Source organism: Schistocerca nitens, chromosome 2 (assembly GCF_023898315.1).
Source record: "Schistocerca nitens isolate TAMUIC-IGC-003100 chromosome 2, iqSchNite1.1, whole genome shotgun sequence".
Classification (NCBI taxonomy): domain Eukaryota; kingdom Metazoa; phylum Arthropoda; class Insecta; order Orthoptera; family Acrididae; genus Schistocerca; species Schistocerca nitens.
The window spans coordinates 300345537-300366875 of NC_064615.1; the positions used below are offsets into that span (position 1 = coordinate 300345537).

Genomic DNA, 21339 nt, shown 5'->3' on the forward strand with positions numbered 1-21339 from the left:
TTTGCAACTAGCCAATAACTTGCAGGCGACGGAGTAAGGCACTTTTTTATTTACCCGTATCTCCTGGGCAGCTCGCTCATTGAGGTACATGGGACAATCTCACGAGCGGGCAGCATGGTCGCCACTGCCATTGATACAGCGTGAAGAAGGAGGCGGATGATCACCCTCGTGAGCATCCCTACCACAGGTTACACATTTGACTGAGTGTCGACAAGACATTCAAGTGTAGTTATGACGATGACACTGGTAGCAGCGCATTGGGTTTGGAATGTATGATCGGACTGTGATAATTTCATAACTTGCTTTGATCTTTGACTGAAGCACCACTCAGCTGTTCTGCTTGAGAATCAGAAGTCGTCTCCAAAACCAAAGTGCCGTTTCATAAACAAGAGCAGGATTTCAAAGGGCCAGCAATTGCATCAAAACCTTTCTGAATAATGAATGGATTTACCATTGCAAAGGACTGACTGCTTTCAGTATGTGAAACCATGAGGAACCATGGTGCAGCTAAGAGGGTCTTTGAATCGGGAATTTCATTCTGTTTACGTTTGGTAGACGTTGACTGGGAAGATGGTGATTGGCTCACTGCGAGAAAATCCCCCTTGACTGCCAGCGTATTTGATGGCACACACATTTCAACTAGCCCCCCCCCCCACCCCCTCAGAGGGGGCTCACCCACCTTAGATGACTGTTCACCCCCCTCCTGAACAGCTGACAGAGGGACCAATCAGCACTTTGGGAAGGTAGCAGATCAGGCAATCACCCCTCCCTGGGCCTGGCCTGTACTAGGGGGTTCGTGCAAACCCTATCTGTCGACCTGGGGCTGGGAATTATGTGTTACCCAGTCACCTGTTAGACATCAGACGCATGGGGCACCCTTCAGGAGCGCACAGGGAGAAAGAAGAAAAAAAGGAACCTCAAATGCCGAAGCGGAGGAAGGATAGGAGAAGGAGAATGAAGAAAGAAAAAAACAACCAAAAACAGTGGAGAGACTGTTCTGATGTCAGCTACTGAAAATGCAGAACTCATTCCTAAAACCATCCCAGAGATGTTCCCCAAGGAAGGAGAAAAAGAATAGCAAGAGGATAGACATGCAGAATAATGAAAGGGAAAAGATGCTGCTGAGGCTAGGGCCCTGTGGCAGCCAAGCTCGAACCCGCCAAAGAGTGGTGAGCCCCCGGGGGAGGGGGGACACCGCTCGGTGAGTAGATGTTTTTTTTATTTATCTGATTATATTACAGTTGATCTATAGATATTCAGCAATATTATTTATATAGTACCCTCATTAGGGTAATCTGATAAAAAAATATTGTATTTTATGACGAAGGAAATTGCAATGTTGGCCCTTACAATGTTCATTCACAATGTAGAGTGATAAAGAATGCTCAATATTTCTCAAAAACAGACTAATTCAGTGCAATGCACAATATGAATTTTGATGTAAAGAGAGAGACAAAGTTATTACTGTACCTCTTTCACTCCATCATCCAAGCAGTTTTTGACAGCAGAACCATCCCATTTATTGATTTTCACTGGTTTGTCTTGTGGCTGGAAAAACGAAAAGAAAATAAAACCTGTTGCTGAAATGCACATTCTAAAGACATCATAGTTTGGAGACAGTTTACTTATTCCATGCTTGGTCTTATTTCCTTTTGCACTTTTGTCCTTGAAAATATTTACACTTCACCCTGTAATTTCTCTTTCATTACTGTTATAATTCTGATCTTCAGAAGCACAAATTTCACAATAATTGTCATGAACTGGGTAATTCGCTCATGCATTTATAATTTAAGCCTACCTCAGCACACAGTGTACAAAGAGTAAATTTGGACAAACCTCAAATAAGGCTAAACATTTAGTGAAACATTTATCAGAATCAAAATATGTCAATATATGAGTTCACAGGGTAGTGTATTAGGGCCAATACTGTTCCTGTTTCACATTAATGACTTCCCTAATAGTGTTAATCTTGGAGAAAAATTTTCTTTTCTGGGGACAGCAGTATTATGGCCTATGAGACAATGATATACTCCTTGTATAGAAAGCAAATGAAAGTGACCAGTTGATCAACAAGTTACACTGAACATAAAATGTTATGAATTTCATTTTGGAGAGAGAAAAGGGCATTTAAATTAAATGCATATGGTACTTCTACAGACTGAGTAACAAACACAAAATTTATAGGAATGAACACTGATTCTAAGTTGAAGTTTTGTGAACAAATAAAGATACTTGCCTTGAGTCCTGTCACCACTGTGTAGCAGGCATTACATAATATACAATCATACAATCAATTCTTAGCTACAGAATTCTTTTCTGAGAGCAAATGCAGAAAATATTAACAAAGTGTGCAAATTACAGGTAAGGCAAATAGAACTAACCAAAAACACTAATTGGGCTGATTGTAAAGACCTGTTCAAAACAATGGTGATTTTAACCACACATTCACCAATCAATTTCACAAGTCAAAAATAACATTGATCATTACTGCAGACAGCTCTGTCCATGACCATGGAACAAGATCTAGAGAGAACTTGTAATTATCAAGAAAGAATAAATATAAAATTTGAAAACAACATTTTCTACAAAGGGATAAATCTTTACAATAAGTTGTTCAAGGAGATCAAAGAGACACTAAAATGAACTTGTTTGTACAGGCAGTTAAAAATTATCTCCTAAGCAATATATGCCACACAGTGGGGATTATTTAAACACCACTAAGTAGTGGTTTGGTGAAAAAATGTAACATAAATAAACAATAACAATAAAGCATCTGTCATTTCACACCACACTTCAACACCATAATTTTTATTTTTCTCTTTTCTTGCCTAGAAAATCTTACTTGAAGCTCTGCAACAGATAATACCAAAAACATCATCTTTCTGATCTCAAAATCACTCATTACAGAGATTCTGGTTCAGTTTTTCTGGCAAAGAAATGGGAACCTGCAGTACAAAAAATGGAAGCCAAACAGTGTCACCAAGGTCCTTATGTATGTTGTAGTGTTACATTACAAACTAATACACATAGCATGAAACTGAGGATTATGGTGACACCCATGATGTCATCAAGGTGGTGGACACTGCTACTTTAGGCATATAAAATATGGTGACAATGACATCACTCATTAGACAAGCAAACAGACAAATAATCCAGAGAACATTTAATAGCAATGGGACAATGCGGGAAATGGGGGGGGGGGGGGCATTTGAATGAGCACAACATAAATATATGTCAGTCTCAATAACAGAGACACCAAAACAAATACTAACACAAAAATCAAGCAAACAAAATTATCAGCAAAAGAAAACTGGCACCGGAAATCTCCCTTGAGCTATATAGCTCAAATGAAGACCACAGTACCATGAAGCCACACATATCTCCCAAATCCGATACTGGCTGATACAGGCCTAACTAACATTGAAAATCCAACCTCTCTGATGTGGGTAAAACAAACTCCATGATATCTATCAACAACAGCCTAACATAATTAGCAACAACTATCAGCACAACCCAAACATTTGCATTAATGCCAATTTCAATAGACAAGAAACGCATAGACAGACATACTGTACACCTGCAATAAAAAATAAATAAAACCACAAAAACAAAAAAATAAGACAATACATAAATCTTGCAATATAGTGATAGCAAAAACAATGTAATTATCAAAATCTTTCGAGTGGTCAGCCTAGACTTCTCAAACCAGATACCCCCCCCCCCCCCAGATAGAATGCCGTAAGCTGTCCTCCTACAATGCCACATATACTGGCCCCTGGAATGATATGCAGCAACTTTTGCCAATCTCATACCTTCTCCACAAGTGTAACACTTCACATACTCTGCAATTAAACCAAACAACTGTAGGAATTTAATCCCAGTCAACTTTTGTCACTCACTGTAGTATGCAGAGACCTACTTGTGAACTTCATAAAACAAAGCACCAAATTAAATCAGTCGTAAAAAACACCCCACGCTAATAATTCAGACCCGAAAACTGTCTACAACTGCCGATGTTGAAATAACTCATTAACTTTCCTCACAAACAGAACAGAAGGAGTTTGATTCATCACCAAAATCACTCACAAACAATACAGAAACAAACATCCCACACTACAGAGCACCACCACATACCCCAACATGTCCCCTGGATACACTACCCATTTCAAATATAAAATACGCTGCAGCCCATGATGTCTCACAACACAGTTTTGTCACAGATCAAAGCAAAGAGGTGGTACCATAAACTCTGGTTGACTTCGGAGATTCCTGCCGAGAAGCAAATGAACAGTGTAGCACCACTCTTTTACATCACTAAACACTTTCTTTGGGAAAAAAAAGTACACTGGGAATAAACTGAATATGCTGAGCTGTTTTAAAACAGACTGGCCACATATTCAGGATGACAGACGCTTCTCTCTTCATCTGATCACTCTAATCTAGGTTATCCATTGTTTCCCTATAATACTACAGCCAAATGCCAGACGGATCTTACAGTAAGGCCATGGCTGAAAACCTATGGCATTTTTGTATGTAACTTGTTGTGTTTGCAAATAATGTCTTCTTAAACTGTAATACCACGACCTGTCAATATCCTTTTAAAAGTCAGCCATGGATGAATAATAAAATACCAAAAGCAAGTAAAAGTAGACTCAGCTGAATTTAAAGGTTATGCAGAATGCAACAAAATACTGTATTTGAGGATGATTTCAAAATGTTACTACCTAACAGTTGTATTCTTAAGAAAAGTACATGGTTTTATTAAAATAGTGCTGCTTGGAAATGACTGGTACCTTGGTAACAACTGCCTGAATAGTAGAGGAAATTGTTGAAAGGCACATGAAAACGACTAAGAACTTGCAGTTGTGATTGATTGTGGTGCTGGAGGGGGGAAGGGGCTAAACAGAGAGTTCACCAGTCCCTCATTCATGGGACAGTCCATCGTGCATTGGAGACATCAAATGTGACTGCATGCAGAAGGGGTAAAATCAAGGCACTGAAAGCAATACTGATGCCAGAAATGAGAAATGATACAAGTACGATATGTAGGCTGGACCAGTCTGCACACCAGAGAGCGGGCCATCAGTAGCGAGAGGTACTCCCCATGTCTGACCCCACTAAACCAATGTAGAGAGTAAGACAGTAACAATAAATAATTCCTAATAGTTGCATGGGGAGGAGATACGTGCAAGTACAAAGGATAAAAACATAATGAACATTAGTGGACTGACAATAGACAAATAAGTTGAGAGAGATAATCAGGTCGGTAGGTAGTTGGGCACAGTCAAGTATTCCCTGGGCCCTGCATGCGGTGGGAGGCATCACTCCAGCAACTGTTCCTCCCCTGATCCGATACTGTCAAACTGTATAGATGGGAACAGAACCTACTCACTCAGAGGAAGCACAAGAATATGTTCAACTGTTTTTTGTCATCGGCTAGTACCCAGGATAAGGAATCCTTAAGGTCTTGCTTTCATTGTACTGCTATATGAAGAGGCACTCCTAAAAAATGACATAGGGTGCAATAGAATAGGACGATCTGCATATACAAGCAATTAAAAACAGAGTAAAAGATAGATGACCAAGGCACCAGGCAAAGGAGGTAGGGTTGACTGAGGGTTCCCCGGACCACTGTGTGTCAGGAGACATCTCAACCCCAACCTCTCTGACCCCACCTCAAAAGGTGTTTAACATCTCATATATGAGAGTAATAACCACTTTCTGGGAGGAAATGAAGCAGCAGTCAAACTGTCATCCATAAACATTAGAGGCAAAGAATCAGGAAGACTATGCTTGGCATGGAGAGCCAGGAGGAGGGATTCCACCAGGATGTGAGCGACTTTCTGTAAGGTTCTGCAACCACAGTGTTGGAGTGGCTCATTACACAAGAGGAAACTACAGATTAATCTCGTGTGACCAATGCTGACGTGACATAGGATGGGGGACTACTTCTGGGAGAAATGAGAAGAGTGATGTCAAGCAGTCACAGACACTTTGATTGCGCAGATTTTATTAGATGGGGCATTAACCCATCAGATGACGTTCCATATCCAAATGAGTCGGGGCCTTTCTCGCATCTGCAAATTCACACCTGGAACTGTCAAAGTGAATGTTGGGTGAGTAATTGCTTATCTAGCCAAACAGATGGCCAGTGCATCCCCTGGAATATCCACTGTTCACAGCATTAACATGAACTTACTGTCTTTGTTTATATGCTGTTACTGACAAAGCTGTTATAAATTTCAAAAGTTACTCAATTATTGACCCTTTCTCACAAGTTGAACAGAACCTGTTCTTAATGTGTGAAATGCGGTGTGTAATACAGTATCATGAAGATTGCTCTGTATATAACAAGAGATCTGAATGTGATATCTGCATGTATCCAATGATTAATAATAAAAATAATAATTACATTTTACTCAACATTAAATGGTTTTATAAATGTCCAAAAGTGGCAAATGTACAATTTTCAGACACACTGTAAATTCATTTATTTTCTAAATATGCTATTAACTTAAAATTAATTTAAATTAGTATGGATATTAACTCAATCTTCAAATTTTGGATAAAGATATAGTAAATTTAAAAAAGTATTTATTTTTATTTACCCACCACTTACCTTTATCCATTCAAGGATTATCTCACAATGATATAGGATTTGTCAAGGTAAAACAATCCAAATCAACATGTCAAAATATACAACACACACAATACACAATATGATTTATGAGGACAGGTCAGCTAGTCTATGAGGAGTGGTCAGGTGGTCAGCCATGGACTTGAGGAACCACCCCAGCACACCTTATTGATCTAGGAAAACCATGGAAAACCTACATCAGGATGGCCAGACAGAGCAACTCCATCCTCTCAAATATGAGGTCAGTGTCTTAATAGATGCACTGCCTCAGTCGGTAATGATCCTATTGGATACTTTACACACAATTTGTTTCAGGTAACTTGTAATATAAGACACAGATCCAGACTTCAAATGAAGACACACAAACTAAGGGCATCTGCTGATGACCCAAGGACTCTGAAAACGCTAATGTGCCCCTTGCACCAACTTGTAAAATATTAAGACATAGTTGGGCATTAGATACGACTTCGGACATCATGGAGATGAGGTACATGGTGTCATATATGCAGTGTATTTGAAAGTCACTGTTGTGGCCGCGGTAAGTCTAGAGGTTTTTGAAATTTGTTGTGTATATTACTATTGCTCATCTACTGCTTCTTGTAGTTGTTTTTGTGGCGGTTAGTAAGCTGAAATGAATCCAACAAAGAAACAGAAGTCATACGCTTATAGTCAAAAGTAAAATTTATGACTTATTGAGGATTTTTTTTTTTTTAAAAAGTCACATCAGGCTTTTTGTAGATGACACAGTTCTCTATAACTAAGTACTACCTGAAAGAAGCTGCATAAATAAGTCAGATCTTAACAAAATTTCAAACCAAAAAATGTAGTCAAAATATCCACGGGTGTACTGCCGGTCTACAGTGTCCACTGTTGGACACTGTAGACCGGCAGTACACCCGTGGATATTTTGATTATCAAATACGCCGGGAGAAACTCAAGAATCACAAAAAATGTAGTATCCAATGAATATAATATCAATGAGTCACTGTTAGAATCGGCCAACTCATACAAATATCTGGGTGTAGCACTTTGTAACAATATGAAATGGAATGATCACATAGGCTCAGTTGTGGATAAGGCATTAAGAAGGGCAGTACAAATGGTCATAGGTTTATCGGTAGAATACAGGGGAAGTGCAATCAGTCTACAAAAGAGATTGCTTACAAGTCAGTCATGTGACCCATTCTAGAATACTGCTCAAGTGTGTGGGACCCATATAAAATAGGACTAACAGAGGATATTGAACATGCATTAAGAAGGGCAGCACAAATGGTCATAGGTTTGTTTGACCCATGCAAGAGCGTCAGATGCTGAAAAAACTGAACTGACAGTCTCTTGTAGACTCTGTAAACTATGCCAAGAAAGTCTACTAACAAAGTTTCAAGAACTTGCTTTAAATGATGACTCTAGGAATACACTGCAACCCCTACATATCACTCACATATGGATCGTGCAGACAAGATTAAAATAATTGCAGCATGCACAGAGGCATTCAAACAATCATTTTTTCCAACACGCCATATGTGAATGGCACGGGAAGAAACCCTAATAACTGGGACAATGGGATGCACCCTCAGCCATACCCTTCATGGTGGTTTGCGGAATGCAGATGTACATGGATAAGTATGGTGATTTGTCACAAGCGCTGGAAATCCATGAAATTGGTAGCAGTTGCTAGATTTATTTCAAACTGTGGTTTTTAATTTTTTGTATAAATTTATTTTATTTTACGTTATTTTGAATGGTAGGTGTTGTAGGGGAAGAGGTACAGTTTGGGTGGATGCTACACATAAAAAAGTCAACCCTCACCTGCAGTAAATGAAGTGGCGGATAAGGGAAGGGGGAGATGACAACAAATATCACTTAGTAACTTGTTGTCGAACGGCTGCCGTATTTGCAACTACGAGTGCAAGAAAATCAGAACTTTTGGGGCGAAATGTACACGAAACAAGGATTAATACTGAACACTTTTGTGTACAATATAAATAATACAGTTTGTAGAGGAGCACCGCCGATAGAACTGTCAGGCGGTAAGCTTGTACACGCCTTATGTTTTATGAGCTAGTGCTTGGTGTTCATTTTTTTTTGGATTTAGAACACAAATGCAAAGCTGAAGGAACACGATAATAAAGTTTATGAATAACCCACCTGCGCTTCCTTGCTGTTTTTCGGTGCCATTTTACCCATGCAAACACAACGTTTTCATGCACTATGCTTGACGTGTACCATCCACAACTACGCTCTTGTCAAAGATTAACCCCGAAGACATTACCAGTACTCCTTTCAAAATGTGGTTTTCGTAATTTCTTTCAACATATGTGATTCGAAAGCATGAGGCTCTATCTTGCTGATGTATAAACTGGTAAATTTATACAACTCTCCCGTTAAAGAGGAGGTGAAACTGCTACACTCCAGCTAAACGGAAAGTAAATAAACTTTGCTTCTTTGGATAAGTCCACATCCCAGCAACGTGTGGCGCGATTTTATCTCACGTTTGTATGCTTTGACATAAACAACGCAACTGAGTTGTGCGGGACACCTATTTGGTATATTTTTCGAATACGATATTATTGTAAACATGAGTGATCAATTGAAGTATGTTGTTCAAGAGCTGAACAAGAGTCCTCTGAACAAATCTTTTAATTTGATATCATTCGATTCCCTGAATTCGGAGCAACTGCTGCAGGTATGCATTCAGCATTTTTGTACGAAGACAGATTTGATGCAACCCTACCCTCCACGACCAATAATATGTGGTTCGGAAATATAGAACAATGGTATCCAGTTGAAAATATATCTGCAGTAAACGTACAGAGCGCTCCGCATCCCGTCATTATCAACTTAGTCAGATTTCCAACTCAACTTGTGATACATATCCAAAGTGTTAGTTCTCGACCAACCCAACTTGCGATACTCACATATCCAAAGTGTTAGTTCTTGACCATACATTTTGCATTTTACGAAATGATGTCCGATGAGATTACTTTTTGAGTAAGATTTATTTTTTGTAGTTCCTTCCAATTAAAACTCACAGTTTGTAATAGGGTGCTAGGTAACGCGTTTTTGTGAAAGATACAGTGCATAATTCTACAAAAATCTTTATCTGTGAAGTTTTGTGTTAAATATGCCGAAGAGAATCGGATGAAACACAGGGAAAATGATGCTTAAATAGTGTTGTGCAGTTTGTAATGAATCTAGTATTGTTTTTGTAGTCCCTGTGGGAGCAATACAAAGGGAGCTGTAGTGTATTCCAAGATTCCTCACTTTCCTGACATAGCTGGAGTCTACCTTCAAGCAGTTAGTTCATGTTTTTCAGCATTTCAGTGATGATGATCAATGAATCAGACTAGAGGCTGTTTGTGCTGCCCTTCTCTCTGTATGTTCAACATCTTGAATTAGTCCCATCTGGTATTGGTCCCACACATTTGAGTAATATTTAGGTTAGAGTATAGTACGAGACACACAATTGTTGTGTAAGCAATCTCCCTTGTAGACTGACTACATTTTCCCACTATCTTACAATGATCCAAAGTCTGCCACCTGCTTCATTGAAAACTAAACCTAAACAGCTCATACAAAATCCATGATAACCTCAAAACCACACACAACTCTAGAAATCCGATATTGAAAATTTCACTTCATCTGTATTGGCCAACCGAAGCCTATGATACCAACAAACCACAATTTGGAGATTTAACAAACCTGACCAAAATAACTCGACCGTTATACCCACCAATATCAATTAATATCTATGAACTTCATTTAACAGCCTTAACCATGAAATTATAAAAAAAAACTACTTCAACATCATTTTTGATGCAAACATTCCAAAGAACACACACACACACACACACACACACACACACACACACACACACAAAAATAATCACCCCAGGGGGCTCGCCGCTCTTTGGCGGGTTTGTGCTTGGATACGACGGTGGCCCAGCCTGCTCGGCTAGCCGCGCGGTTTAAAGCGCTGCTTCCTGATCAGGAAGGCGTGCTGGTCCAGTGTGCCAGCCAGCCGGTGGGTGGTTTTTAAGGCGGTTTTCTATCTGCCTTGACAAATGCGGGCTGGTTCCCCTTATTCTGCTTCAGTTATACTATGTCGGCGATTGCTGCACAAACACTGTCTCCACATACATGTGCACCATAATTACTCTACTACACAAACATTTGGGGTTGCACTCATCTGGTATGAGATGTTCCCGGAGGGGGGGGGGGGTTAAGAGGGGTGGCACTGGGGGCCTAACCGCACAATGACCCTGGGTTCAGTGTGGGGCGGTGGTGGGGTGGGTGGACTTCTGTGGCCTGTTGTTGGGTTGTGAACCACTGAGAGCTACGGCGGGATGAAGCGCCTCTGTCGTTTCTAGGTCCCCGGTTCAATAAACAATACTCACGGGGCCCAGCCTTCGCAGCATCGTTTCGCTTCTGTGCTGCATGTCTGTCCTCTTTTCCTCCTCCCTTGGGGAACATCTTCTGGATGTTTTTGGTAATGTGTTGTGCATATTCTGTAGCTGATATCAGAACAGTCTCTCCACTGTTTTTCGTTCCTTTTTTTCTCACATTTCCCTTCACCTATCCTTCCTCCACTTTGCCGTTTGAGGTTCCTCTTTTCCTTCTTCATCCCTGTGCACTCCTGAAGGCCGGCCCATGCATCTGATACGTAACAGGTGACTTGGTGACGTGTAATTCCCAGCCCCAGGTCAACAGGTAGGATTTCACACATACCCCGAGGTACAGGCCAGGCCAGGGAGGGGTAATTGCTTGAGCTGCTATCTTCCCACATTGCTAATTGGTCCCTCTGTTAGGTGTTCAGGGTGTGTGGTCTGAGGTGAGGGGTCCCCCTCAGTTGGAAGGAGCACATCATCGGATATGCTGGTAGTCGAGGGGGATTTTCTTGCAATGAGCCAATCATCATCTTCACATTCAACGTCTACCAAACGTAAATGGAATGAGGCTAGCAGTTCAAAGACAATGCCAACTGCACTACAGTTCCTCGTTCTTTGCTATGGTGAATCGGTTTATTATTCAGGAAGGTGTTAATGCAATTGCTGGCCTGTGAACTTTTGCTGTTGTTTATTAAATGGCACTTTGGTGTTGGAGACTTCTGATTCTCAAGCACATCAGCTGCTTGCAGCTTCGCTCTTCCATGGTCCTGTTCATGTCGAGGCCCATGGAGCACTGAATTCTTCCCGCATTGGTATTTACACTAGGTTGCTCGATAGTCTGACTGAGGCAGAAATCCAGGATCAGAGGATCAGGGTGTCACTGCATTCCATTGGGTGATGGTCCGCCCCGGTAGCTGAGTGGTCAGCGTGACAGACTGTCAATCCTAATGGCCCGGGTTCGATTCCCGGCTGGGTTGGAAATTTTCTCCGCTTAGGGACTGGGTGTTGTGTTGTCCTAATCATCATCATTTCATCCCCATCGACATGCAGGTCGCCGAAGTGGCGTCAAATTGAAAGACCTGCACCAGGCAAACGGTCTACCCGACGGGAGGCCCTAGCCACACGACATTTCCATTTTATTGGGTAATGAAGAAGGTAGAGGCATCCTTAGTGCCCACACACACTGTTTTCCTTAATTTTCATAGAGTGGTGCTTCGGTTAAAGATCAAAGCAAGCAATGAAGTTATCATAGTCTGACTTTACGTTCCGAATCCGATGCGCTGCTACCACTGTCACCCTTACAACTACAGTTGAATGTCATGTCAACACCCGGACAAATGTGTAGCATGTGGTAGGGATGCTCACGAGGGCGATTATCTACCCCCTCCTCCTCACAATATCAACTGCAATAGCGATCATGCCGCCGCCTCCCGAGATTGTCCTGAGTATCTGATGAGCAGGCTGTCTAGGGCTTCCGGGTGAAGGAAAATGTGCTTCACCTGATTGCCCGCAAGTTGTTGGTTAGGCGGAAACCCTGAGTTATACCATCCGGCACTTACAGTACTGTTGTTGCTACATCTCGTTCCACGAAGCACTTGGCCGCGCAGACATGCGACCTAAATTTCAATATCGCGGTTGTGAAATCGCCCAGTGTCATGGAAACATCCGCATCTCCTCCTCCAGCTGTGCAACAAGCCATCAGACTTTTGCCTCATGGGGCGAAGTCACCTCCTACACAACTGACAGGGTGGAAAGGAGAGAAGGAATACTCCTGTGAAGACTTCCTACATCCCGCCAGTCAACAAAGATCTGAGTCTTCCTCTTCCAACCGGAAAGTATCCAAGAAGTAAAACAAAGGGAAATTGTCTTCTCCCTCACTGACTCAAGAGATCCTCTTCAGTGATGTCGTCATGTGATACTCTTACCCGGCCAACATCCATGTCGCCAGTGGGCACCGCCAACCGTTTTTCTGTCGTGGACTCCACAGACCAACAGAAGAAGAATGCTAATGCTTCTGTAGACCTCATGGAGCGGATTCATCAAGCCTCTGCGCCATTTAGCACTGAGTGTTAGAAGGCTGGCACTCAGCGCTCACCGAGGTGACATCCCATCATTTTTTCCTTCCTCCCCTTTCCTCGTTACTACTCTCTTCCAATGGAATGTTCGCAGCCTTCGATCCAACAAAGAGGACTTACAGGTGCTCTTAGAATTGCAGTGTATCTTTGTTCTCTAGCTGCAGGAAGCAAAATTGTGTCCTCATGACTGCTTTGAGCGTTCACATTTCTACCTGGTCCACCATGACCTTCCCCCCGAGAATGGCATTCCATCTCATGGGGGAGTCATGCTGCTCATTTGGGATGATGTTAATGGTCGACCCATCTCCCTTACTACCTGGCTTCAAGCTGTTGCAGTCCGCATTTTCTTTTCTTTCCCGACTTGACCTTTTCCCTTTGTACCATTTACATCCTTCCATCATTCGGCATCACCAGGGCAGACTTCCTCTAGCTTCTTGGATAAGTCCCTCTGACCGAGCGAGGTGGTGCTGTCGTTAGCACTTTGGACTCTTATTCGGGAGGGCAACTATTCAATCCCACATCCGGCCATCCTGACTTAGGTTTCCCGTAATTTCCCTAAATTGCTCCAGGCAAATGCCGGGATGGTTCCTTTGAAAGGGCACGGCTGACTTCCTTCCCTGCCCTTCCCTAATCTGATGAGACCAATGATCTCGGTGTTTGGTCTCTTTCCCCAAACAACCCAACCCAATCCAACCCCAACTCTCTCACCCCTTTCTGCTGCTGGTTGACTTTAATGTGCACCATCCCCTTTGAGGTTCTCTGAAACGTGTCAGAGATGGACCTCTTGGCTGACCTCAATCAGTTTTATCTCATCTGCCTTAACACGGAAGCACCCACGTTCCTTTCAGACTTTATGCACACCTATTCCCATTTGGATACATCCTTCTGCATCCTTCCGCACTGCCTAGCTTCCCCATCATCTTGAGTGGTCAGTTCTCTCTCTCTCTCACACACACTAGAGTGACCATGTCCCATAAGCTCTCCGATTGCTAACTACTACCTCACCTATGTGCACACCCAAATGGCAGATTTCTAAGGCCAACTGCAGGCTTTACTCCTCCCTTGCTACCTTTGACGAACAACATTTCCCCAGTTGCGATGATCAGATAAAATATCTTACTAACATTATCCTTACCACTGCAGAACGTTCCATTCCTCCCACTTACTCTTTACTGCGCCGTGACGTGTTCCCTTGGTAGACTGAGGCATGCTGTGATGTAATTCGCATGTGGAGACATGCTCCATGTTTTTAACTGTCATCCTAGGATGACCAACTCCATTTCTTACAAACAGTTGCGTGCACAGTGTCATCGTGTTCTTTGGGATAGCAGAAAAGCTAGCTGGATTTCCTTTACTAGCTCTTTTAAAAATTCCACTTCCTCTTCTAGAATTTGGGCCAACCTCCGATGGCTCTCTGGGACCGAGGTCCATTCCCCAATTTCTGGCTTGACAGTAGCAGACGGTGTCATAGTGGATCCTATTGCTATGTCCAACACTTTGGGTCGCCAGTTTGCTGAGATTTTGAGCTCCTTCCATTATCTGCCTGCCTTTCTCCATTGGAAATGAGTGGAGGATTCTTGGTCAGTACCCTTCTCTTCTCAGAATCGTGAGTGCTACAATGCCGCCTTTATGATGAGGGAGCTAGATCATGCTCTCACTTCATCCCAATCCTCCGCCACAGGGCCAGATGATTTCCACGTTCAGATGTTGCAGCACCTTCCTCTTGCAGGCAAGCACTTTCTCCTATGCACGTACAATCACACATGGGTAAGGACACGTTTCCCTGATGATGGCATAAAGCCACTCTCATACGCATAACTATGCCTAGCAAGGAGAAACACCTTCCTTCTAGTTATCGCCCCATTTCTCTCACCAGCTGTGTTTGCAAGGTGATGGAATGCATGATTCATGCCCAGCTGGTATGGTGGCTCGCGTCTTGGAATTTACTTAGCATTGCACAGTGTGAATTTCGAGTGCTCCGTTCTGAATTTGACCATCTCATTACTTTGTCTATTGATGTCATGATTGGCTTTCTGCAGAAATACAAGACTGTGGCCGTGTTTTTTGATTTGAGGAATGCTCACAACGCATGCTGGAGGACTGGTATCCTCTGTACTCTCTACACATGGGGCTTTCGTGGCCGCATGCTCCGTTTCCTTGAAGAATTTTTGAAAGACCCAGTTTTCAAGGTACATGTGGGTTCCGCCTTGTCAGATACCTTTATCCAGGAAAACGGTGTGCCTCAGGGTTCTGTCCTGAGCATTGTCATCTTTGCTATTTCCATTAACCCTACAATGCCCTTTCTCCCACCAGACATCTCCAGATCCCTTTTTGGTGATGATTGTGTGATCTGTTAGAGTTCTCTATGGACTTGTCTCTTTGGGTAATGTCTTCAGTGATGTTCTGATCGTTTTTACTTGTTGAGCAGTGAAAATGGCTTTTGCTTTTCTACTGACAAAACCATTTATATGAATTGCTACCGGCACAGTTTGTTTCTTCCAGTGTCTTTACATCTTGGGCCTGTTGTTCTTCTGTTTGTTGAAACTATGAAATTCCTGGGGTCATCCTCACTAGGAAACTCTCTTGGTCCTTCCATGTGTCTTAACTGCCAGCCTGCTGTATGCGGTCTCTCAGTGTCCTATGTGTCTTCAATAGTATTTCCTGGGGTGCAGATCGAACCACCCTCCTCTGTTTGTACCGGTCCCTTGTCTGTGTGAAACTAGACTCTGGGTGTTCTGTTTCTGCACCTGTATGTCCGTACCTCCTACGCTGTCTCAATAGTATCCACCATCGTGGCATCCGTTTGGCCACGGGTACCTTTTATACAACCCCAGTTGAGTGTCTGTATGCCGAAGCTGTCGAAATACCGCTGTCACATCGTCGTGACTTTCTCCTTGGCAGATACGCGTGCCGTTTGTCTCCCCTGCCTGGCCACCCATCCTATGCCTCCTTTGATCACCTGTATGGGGCACATTCCTCTTCTCTGTTACCACCTGGAGTTCACTTTCGGCTCTAGCAGTGGCAGCTGAACTTCATGATACCTGCCATTTTCACAATGAGTGAACCTTCACCACCCTGGCTTCGTGTGGCGGCCTGTATTCACCGTGGCCTTCATTCGCTCCCTGAAGACACTACTCCAGCCTTGCTCTGTTGCCTTAAGTTTCATGCTCTTTGCATGGAACTTAGTGATAGTACCTTTGTGTACACTGATGGCTCTCGGACTGACCATGCTGTCGGGTGCACCTTTGTCATTGGCACCTACGATTTTAGGTACTGGCTTCAGGAACACTACTCAGCATTTACAGCAGAGCTCTTCACTTTGTATCAGGCTACGCAGTACATCCAGTGACACAGGCTTTTCAATTGTCATATTCTCTGACTCTCAGTGCCCTTCAGAGCCTCAGTATGCTGCACACCATCAATGTGTCAGGGCAATATGTCCATGAAAGCTGTCACTTGCTCACTCTTAATGGAGCCACTATTATGTTTATGTTGGTTCCTGGTCACGTCAGTCTTACAGAAAATGAGGCCACTGACGCTGTTCCAAAGGCTGCAGTCCTCATCTCTCAGCCTGCTAGTTCTTCCATTCTTTCCGATGGTCTCTGTGTTCCCATCTATCAGCAGGCGGTGTCATTTTGGCATCACTTTGACATCACTAGTAGTCCTCCCTTCATGAGAACAAGCTCTGGAGAATTAAGCGTCTTCCAGTGGCTTGGATGACCACTTCATCGGCCCTCTGATCAAGAGGAGATCATTTTAGCAAGGTCACATTTTGGGCACTGTTTTTTAGCTATTGCCATTTAAGTGGTGGTGCTCCACGACTTTGTGCGCATTGCCCTCAACCATTGATGGTCCGCCATTTCCTGACAGAATGCTCTTTTTTTTTAACCATTCATTTTCTAATTTTTGTTTGTCATCTGGGACATCTAATCTTGAGCTCAACACCTCTGTTTCTCTATGAAGTATTTTGTAGACCTTTCTCCCCGTCCCTGTTTTTAGTTGTCTTTTCTGAAAAGGAAAAGGAAATAAAAACAAAATAAACAAAAAACACTAATACAACCCTAGTTCATCCCATATACATGTTCTGCCACATGCTCATTCCTGCTGTGACACCCAGCAACTGTGGTCAGTTTCATTAATTCGCCACACTATTGATACTCACATCTTCAGCTGTGAGACCATATAACTGCAGAAATGGAATTGTTGTGGCTGTTTCATTGTCCAAAGCAGCAACTGATGTTTGACTCACAAATTTCATCATTAAGATACATAATTAGTGACTAATAAAAAACAAGGAATTAAATTTTTGACTTTTAATGACACAGCAAACTAACAATTTGAAAATGGGAAACAAACAGGAAACAAATGAGTAGCCAATAACTACTGCCATTAGTATAACTTGCAGACAAGCCAACAGGAAATGGAACAACATAAAGCCCTAAGTCTAATGCCTCACGAACATCGCTCACATACAACTCGTAAACATAAACATTCAACATTAGAGAGTGCCACCACAGATGACAAAATGGCATCTGCAAACACAATGTATTCCTAGTACATCATGCAGACATGAAATCATGTGACACAATGTAGCTATTTCATGGGTTGAATTGAAATGAATTGAATTGAATGTTGAATTGAATTGAATTTTATTTGATCCTGTAAGATTACATTGTGTACAGTAAATGTACATGTAATGTAGGACATGTCAAAGTATTAACATTCATTATCACTTATTTTTCTACACCTTTAGCTTACATTTTTACATAATTGATAATGAATAACAATATATACAAATTTAATGGCATAAGTATTCTGCAACACTGTAAATCTCTTTTTCAGTGAGATATTCTTTAAGTTTCTTTGGAAAGTTATTGTGAAGTACACTATCTTGCAGGTTTTTAGGCAGACTTCTTAGTAGTCTGATACCAGAGTACTGGGGTCCTTTTTCTAGCATTGCCAGTCAGTGGTGTATGCTCCGTACTTCATTCTTCCTTCTTGTATTGTAGGTGTGTACACTAGCATTTGTAATCGAGTCCTCACTACCTTTTGTGATGTACATTATTGTTTTGTGTATATACAACGATGAAAAAGTTAAGATACCTAAATTCTTGAAACAGTTTCTGCACGTTTCAGAGGTCTTTCTTCTTAAAATGGTCCTAAATTTTTTTTTTTTTTTGGTAATGTGAAAACTCGTTTTGTCTCTTGTTCGTTTGAGTTTCCCCACACAGTCACTCCATACTGTAAGTATGGTTCGCAATGTCCAGGATACACTGTACACAGAAGGTTCTTTTCTGAATACTGTGATAGCTGCATCATTAAGAATATGACAGAACTCAGTTTCTTACAGACATTATTAATATGTTTTTTTTTTTTTTTTTTTTTTTTTTTCCATTTCAGTTCATTATCCACAAGAATACCTAAGAATCTAGCAGATTCTACTTCTTCTAGCCTTGTTCCATCAATCTCTAAATCCATGTCTATAGCCTTTTCCTTGTTTTTAAACACTGCATACGTAGTCTTTTTTAGATTTATAACCAGTTCATTTTCCAACAGCCATTGAGCTGTGACATTTGCAGATATGTATGCTCTTCTCTCAAGTTGTTCCATAGTTTGGTCACTATTTAGTATTGTCATGTCATCAGCATACAATATTTTCTTTTCTTCCTTCTTAACACCTATATCATTAACAAACACATTAAATAACAATGGCACCCTTACCGAACCCTGCGGCACTCCATATTTGATGGGTTTGGTTTCTGATTGGTATGAGTTTCCTAATGATACATACTGCTTGCGGTTGCACAAGTATGATTTTGTCCATTCACCTGGTTGCCCTCGAATGCCATAGTTGTTTAATTTTTGTATCAGCATTTAATGTTCAATGGTGTCAAATGCCTTTGAAAGATCCCGAAACATTGCAAAGACAATCTTTTTCTCATCTAAGGACTGTAAAATGTATTTTGTTAGACTGGCAATTGCTGATTCTGTATGTTTACCCTTTCTGAAACCATGTTGTGAGGGTATGAGAATGTTATGTTTGTCCAAATAGTTAACTAATCTATCTAAAAACAAAGATGATGTGACTTACCGAACGAAAGCGCTGGCAGGTCGATAGACACACAAACAAACACACACACACACACACACACACACACACACACACACACACACACAAAATTCAAGCTTTCGCAACAAACTGTTGCCTCATCAGGAAAGAGGGGAAGGAGAGGGAAAGACGAAAGGATGTGGGTTTTAAGGGAGAGGGTAAGGAGTCATTCCAATCCTGGGAGCGGAAAGACTTACCTTAGAGGGAAAAAAGGACAGGTATACACTCGCGCGCGCACACACACACACACACACACACACACACACACACACTCCTTACCCTCTCCCTTAAAACCCACATCCTTTCGTCTTTCCCTCTCCTTCCCCTCTTTCCTGATGAGGCAACAGTTTGTTGCGAAAGCTTGAATTTTGTGTGTGTTTGTGTTTGTTTGTGTGTCTATCGACCTGCCAGCGCTTTCGTTCGGTAAGTCACATCATCTTTGTTTTTAGATGTATTTTTCCCACGTGGAATGTTTCCCTCTATTATATTAGTTAACTAATCTGGTATACATAAGCATTTGTAGGATTTTTGAGAAACCTGATATCAGTGAAACTGGTCTGTAGTTGTTGGGATCATCCTTATACCCTTTCTTGTACACTGGCTCTACCTTCGTTATCTTCAGTTCTTCTGGAAAAAATGCATCTCTGAAAGAACAGTTTGCTATGTTCAGCAGTGGTGTTATTATCTCCTCACTTACCAGCTTTATTAAATGATTTGATATTTCATCATCACCAGCTGATTTCTTGGACTTCAGTTTCTGTATAGTTTTTCGCAATTCATCTTCCGTGACTGGTCTTAAGAACATAGTACTGCATGATCTTTTTGGTACCTTAATGCCCTTCTGTTTTTGACTATTTCTTTCCAATTTTAAGTTTTCTACTACACTGATATAGTTATTATTAAGTATGTTCGCTATTTCCATACCAAGTGAAGTCCACAATACCCAGCAGATACCCGAAAAATAAGAAGCCGTTTACAAAGTAGGGCAAATGCAGCTTCTCCATTTTACTTATGTAGTTAAAATAACCTCCACAAAACCCACCAAACACATATGAATAGTATTCCCAAAAAGCAAATAATACAATGATACAAACGTATATCTGGCATCACTGACTTTAGTTAACTTGTATATCTAAAATCAACCTGTTAAACACAAGTCATTACATATGTAATAAAAATAAAATATTAATTAAACATATTTTAGCGGAGTGCTTACCAACATTTATCATAAAAAAAGATCTAGACCAGCCTAAAGAACAAGAAAATAAAAAAAAAATCTGAAAAAAAGGGACAGTTAAATAAAATGTCCACCTCAGCTACTTTCCCCCATACAATCACACCCTCTCTCCTATCCACTAAAAATCACCCCCTGTGACCCGATACCCATATCCATAGACCATACATCAATAAAGCTAAAATTAAAAGCCAATTTATCAATTTTAGTAACTACCCCTTGCCCGTCTATCTGCCTCCATACTTGACTAATTCAGAACTCATTTGTATAAAAAAGAAACCGGTCAAGTAGAGAATATTTAATAATGCTTGTCTTATAGGCTCAGAACCAAATAGATGGGCAATGACCACAATTTTAGATCCAATAAACTACATTGTGGATCACTACTGCAAAATTTTTCGAACCATATTCCATGCCATATGGATGTCAACACACTTTCCTCATGATGCTTCCACACAGTGAGGCTACTTCTACTCATCTGTATCTACATCTGTGCTCTGCAAATCACTGTGAAGTGCATGGCAGAGGGTACGTCCCATTGTACCATTTATTAGGGGTGTTTCCCATTCCATTCATGTATGGAATGTGGGAAGAATGATTGTTTAAATGCCTGTGTGCATGCTGTATGTAATTTGACCCTGTAATCATGATCCCTATCAGAGTGATATCTAGAGGGTTGTAATATATTTCTAGAGTCATCACTTAAAGCTGGTTCCCAAAACTTTGAAGTACACTTTCTTGGAATAGTTTGTCTATCATCAAAAGTCTGCTAGGTCAGTTTTTTCAACATCTCCTTGACACTCTCATGACCATTTGTGCTGACCTTCTGTGTACGCATCCAAAACTGGCTGTCAGTCCTATCTGGTATGTGTCCCACACACTTGATCAAATTCTGG

At 41.4% G+C, this 21339-nt stretch overlaps 2 protein-coding genes across 2 annotated transcripts in view; one reads left to right on the top strand and one right to left on the bottom strand.

The window, feature by feature from the left end:
* The window catches only part of LOC126236052 (signal peptidase complex subunit 2), a 57425-nt gene extending 48454 nt beyond the window's left edge, over positions 1–8971 (bottom strand). The window contains exons 1-2 of the mRNA XM_049945091.1: positions 8786–8971; positions 1471–1548 (exon numbers count right to left, since the gene is read on the bottom strand). Of these exons, the coding sequence (XP_049801048.1) occupies positions 1471–1548; positions 8786–8824 (117 nt within the window). The 5' untranslated portion in view covers positions 8825–8971. The remainder of the gene's footprint in view (positions 1–1470; positions 1549–8785) is intronic.
* Positions 8972–9144: 173 nt separating this feature from the next.
* Positions 9145–21339, top strand: part of LOC126236051 (intraflagellar transport protein 81 homolog) — a 109776-nt gene continuing 97581 nt past the window's right edge. Inside the window, exon 1 of the mRNA XM_049945090.1 lies at positions 9145–9323. Within this exon, the coding sequence (XP_049801047.1) occupies positions 9216–9323 (108 nt within the window). The 5' untranslated portion in view covers positions 9145–9215. The remainder of the gene's footprint in view (positions 9324–21339) is intronic.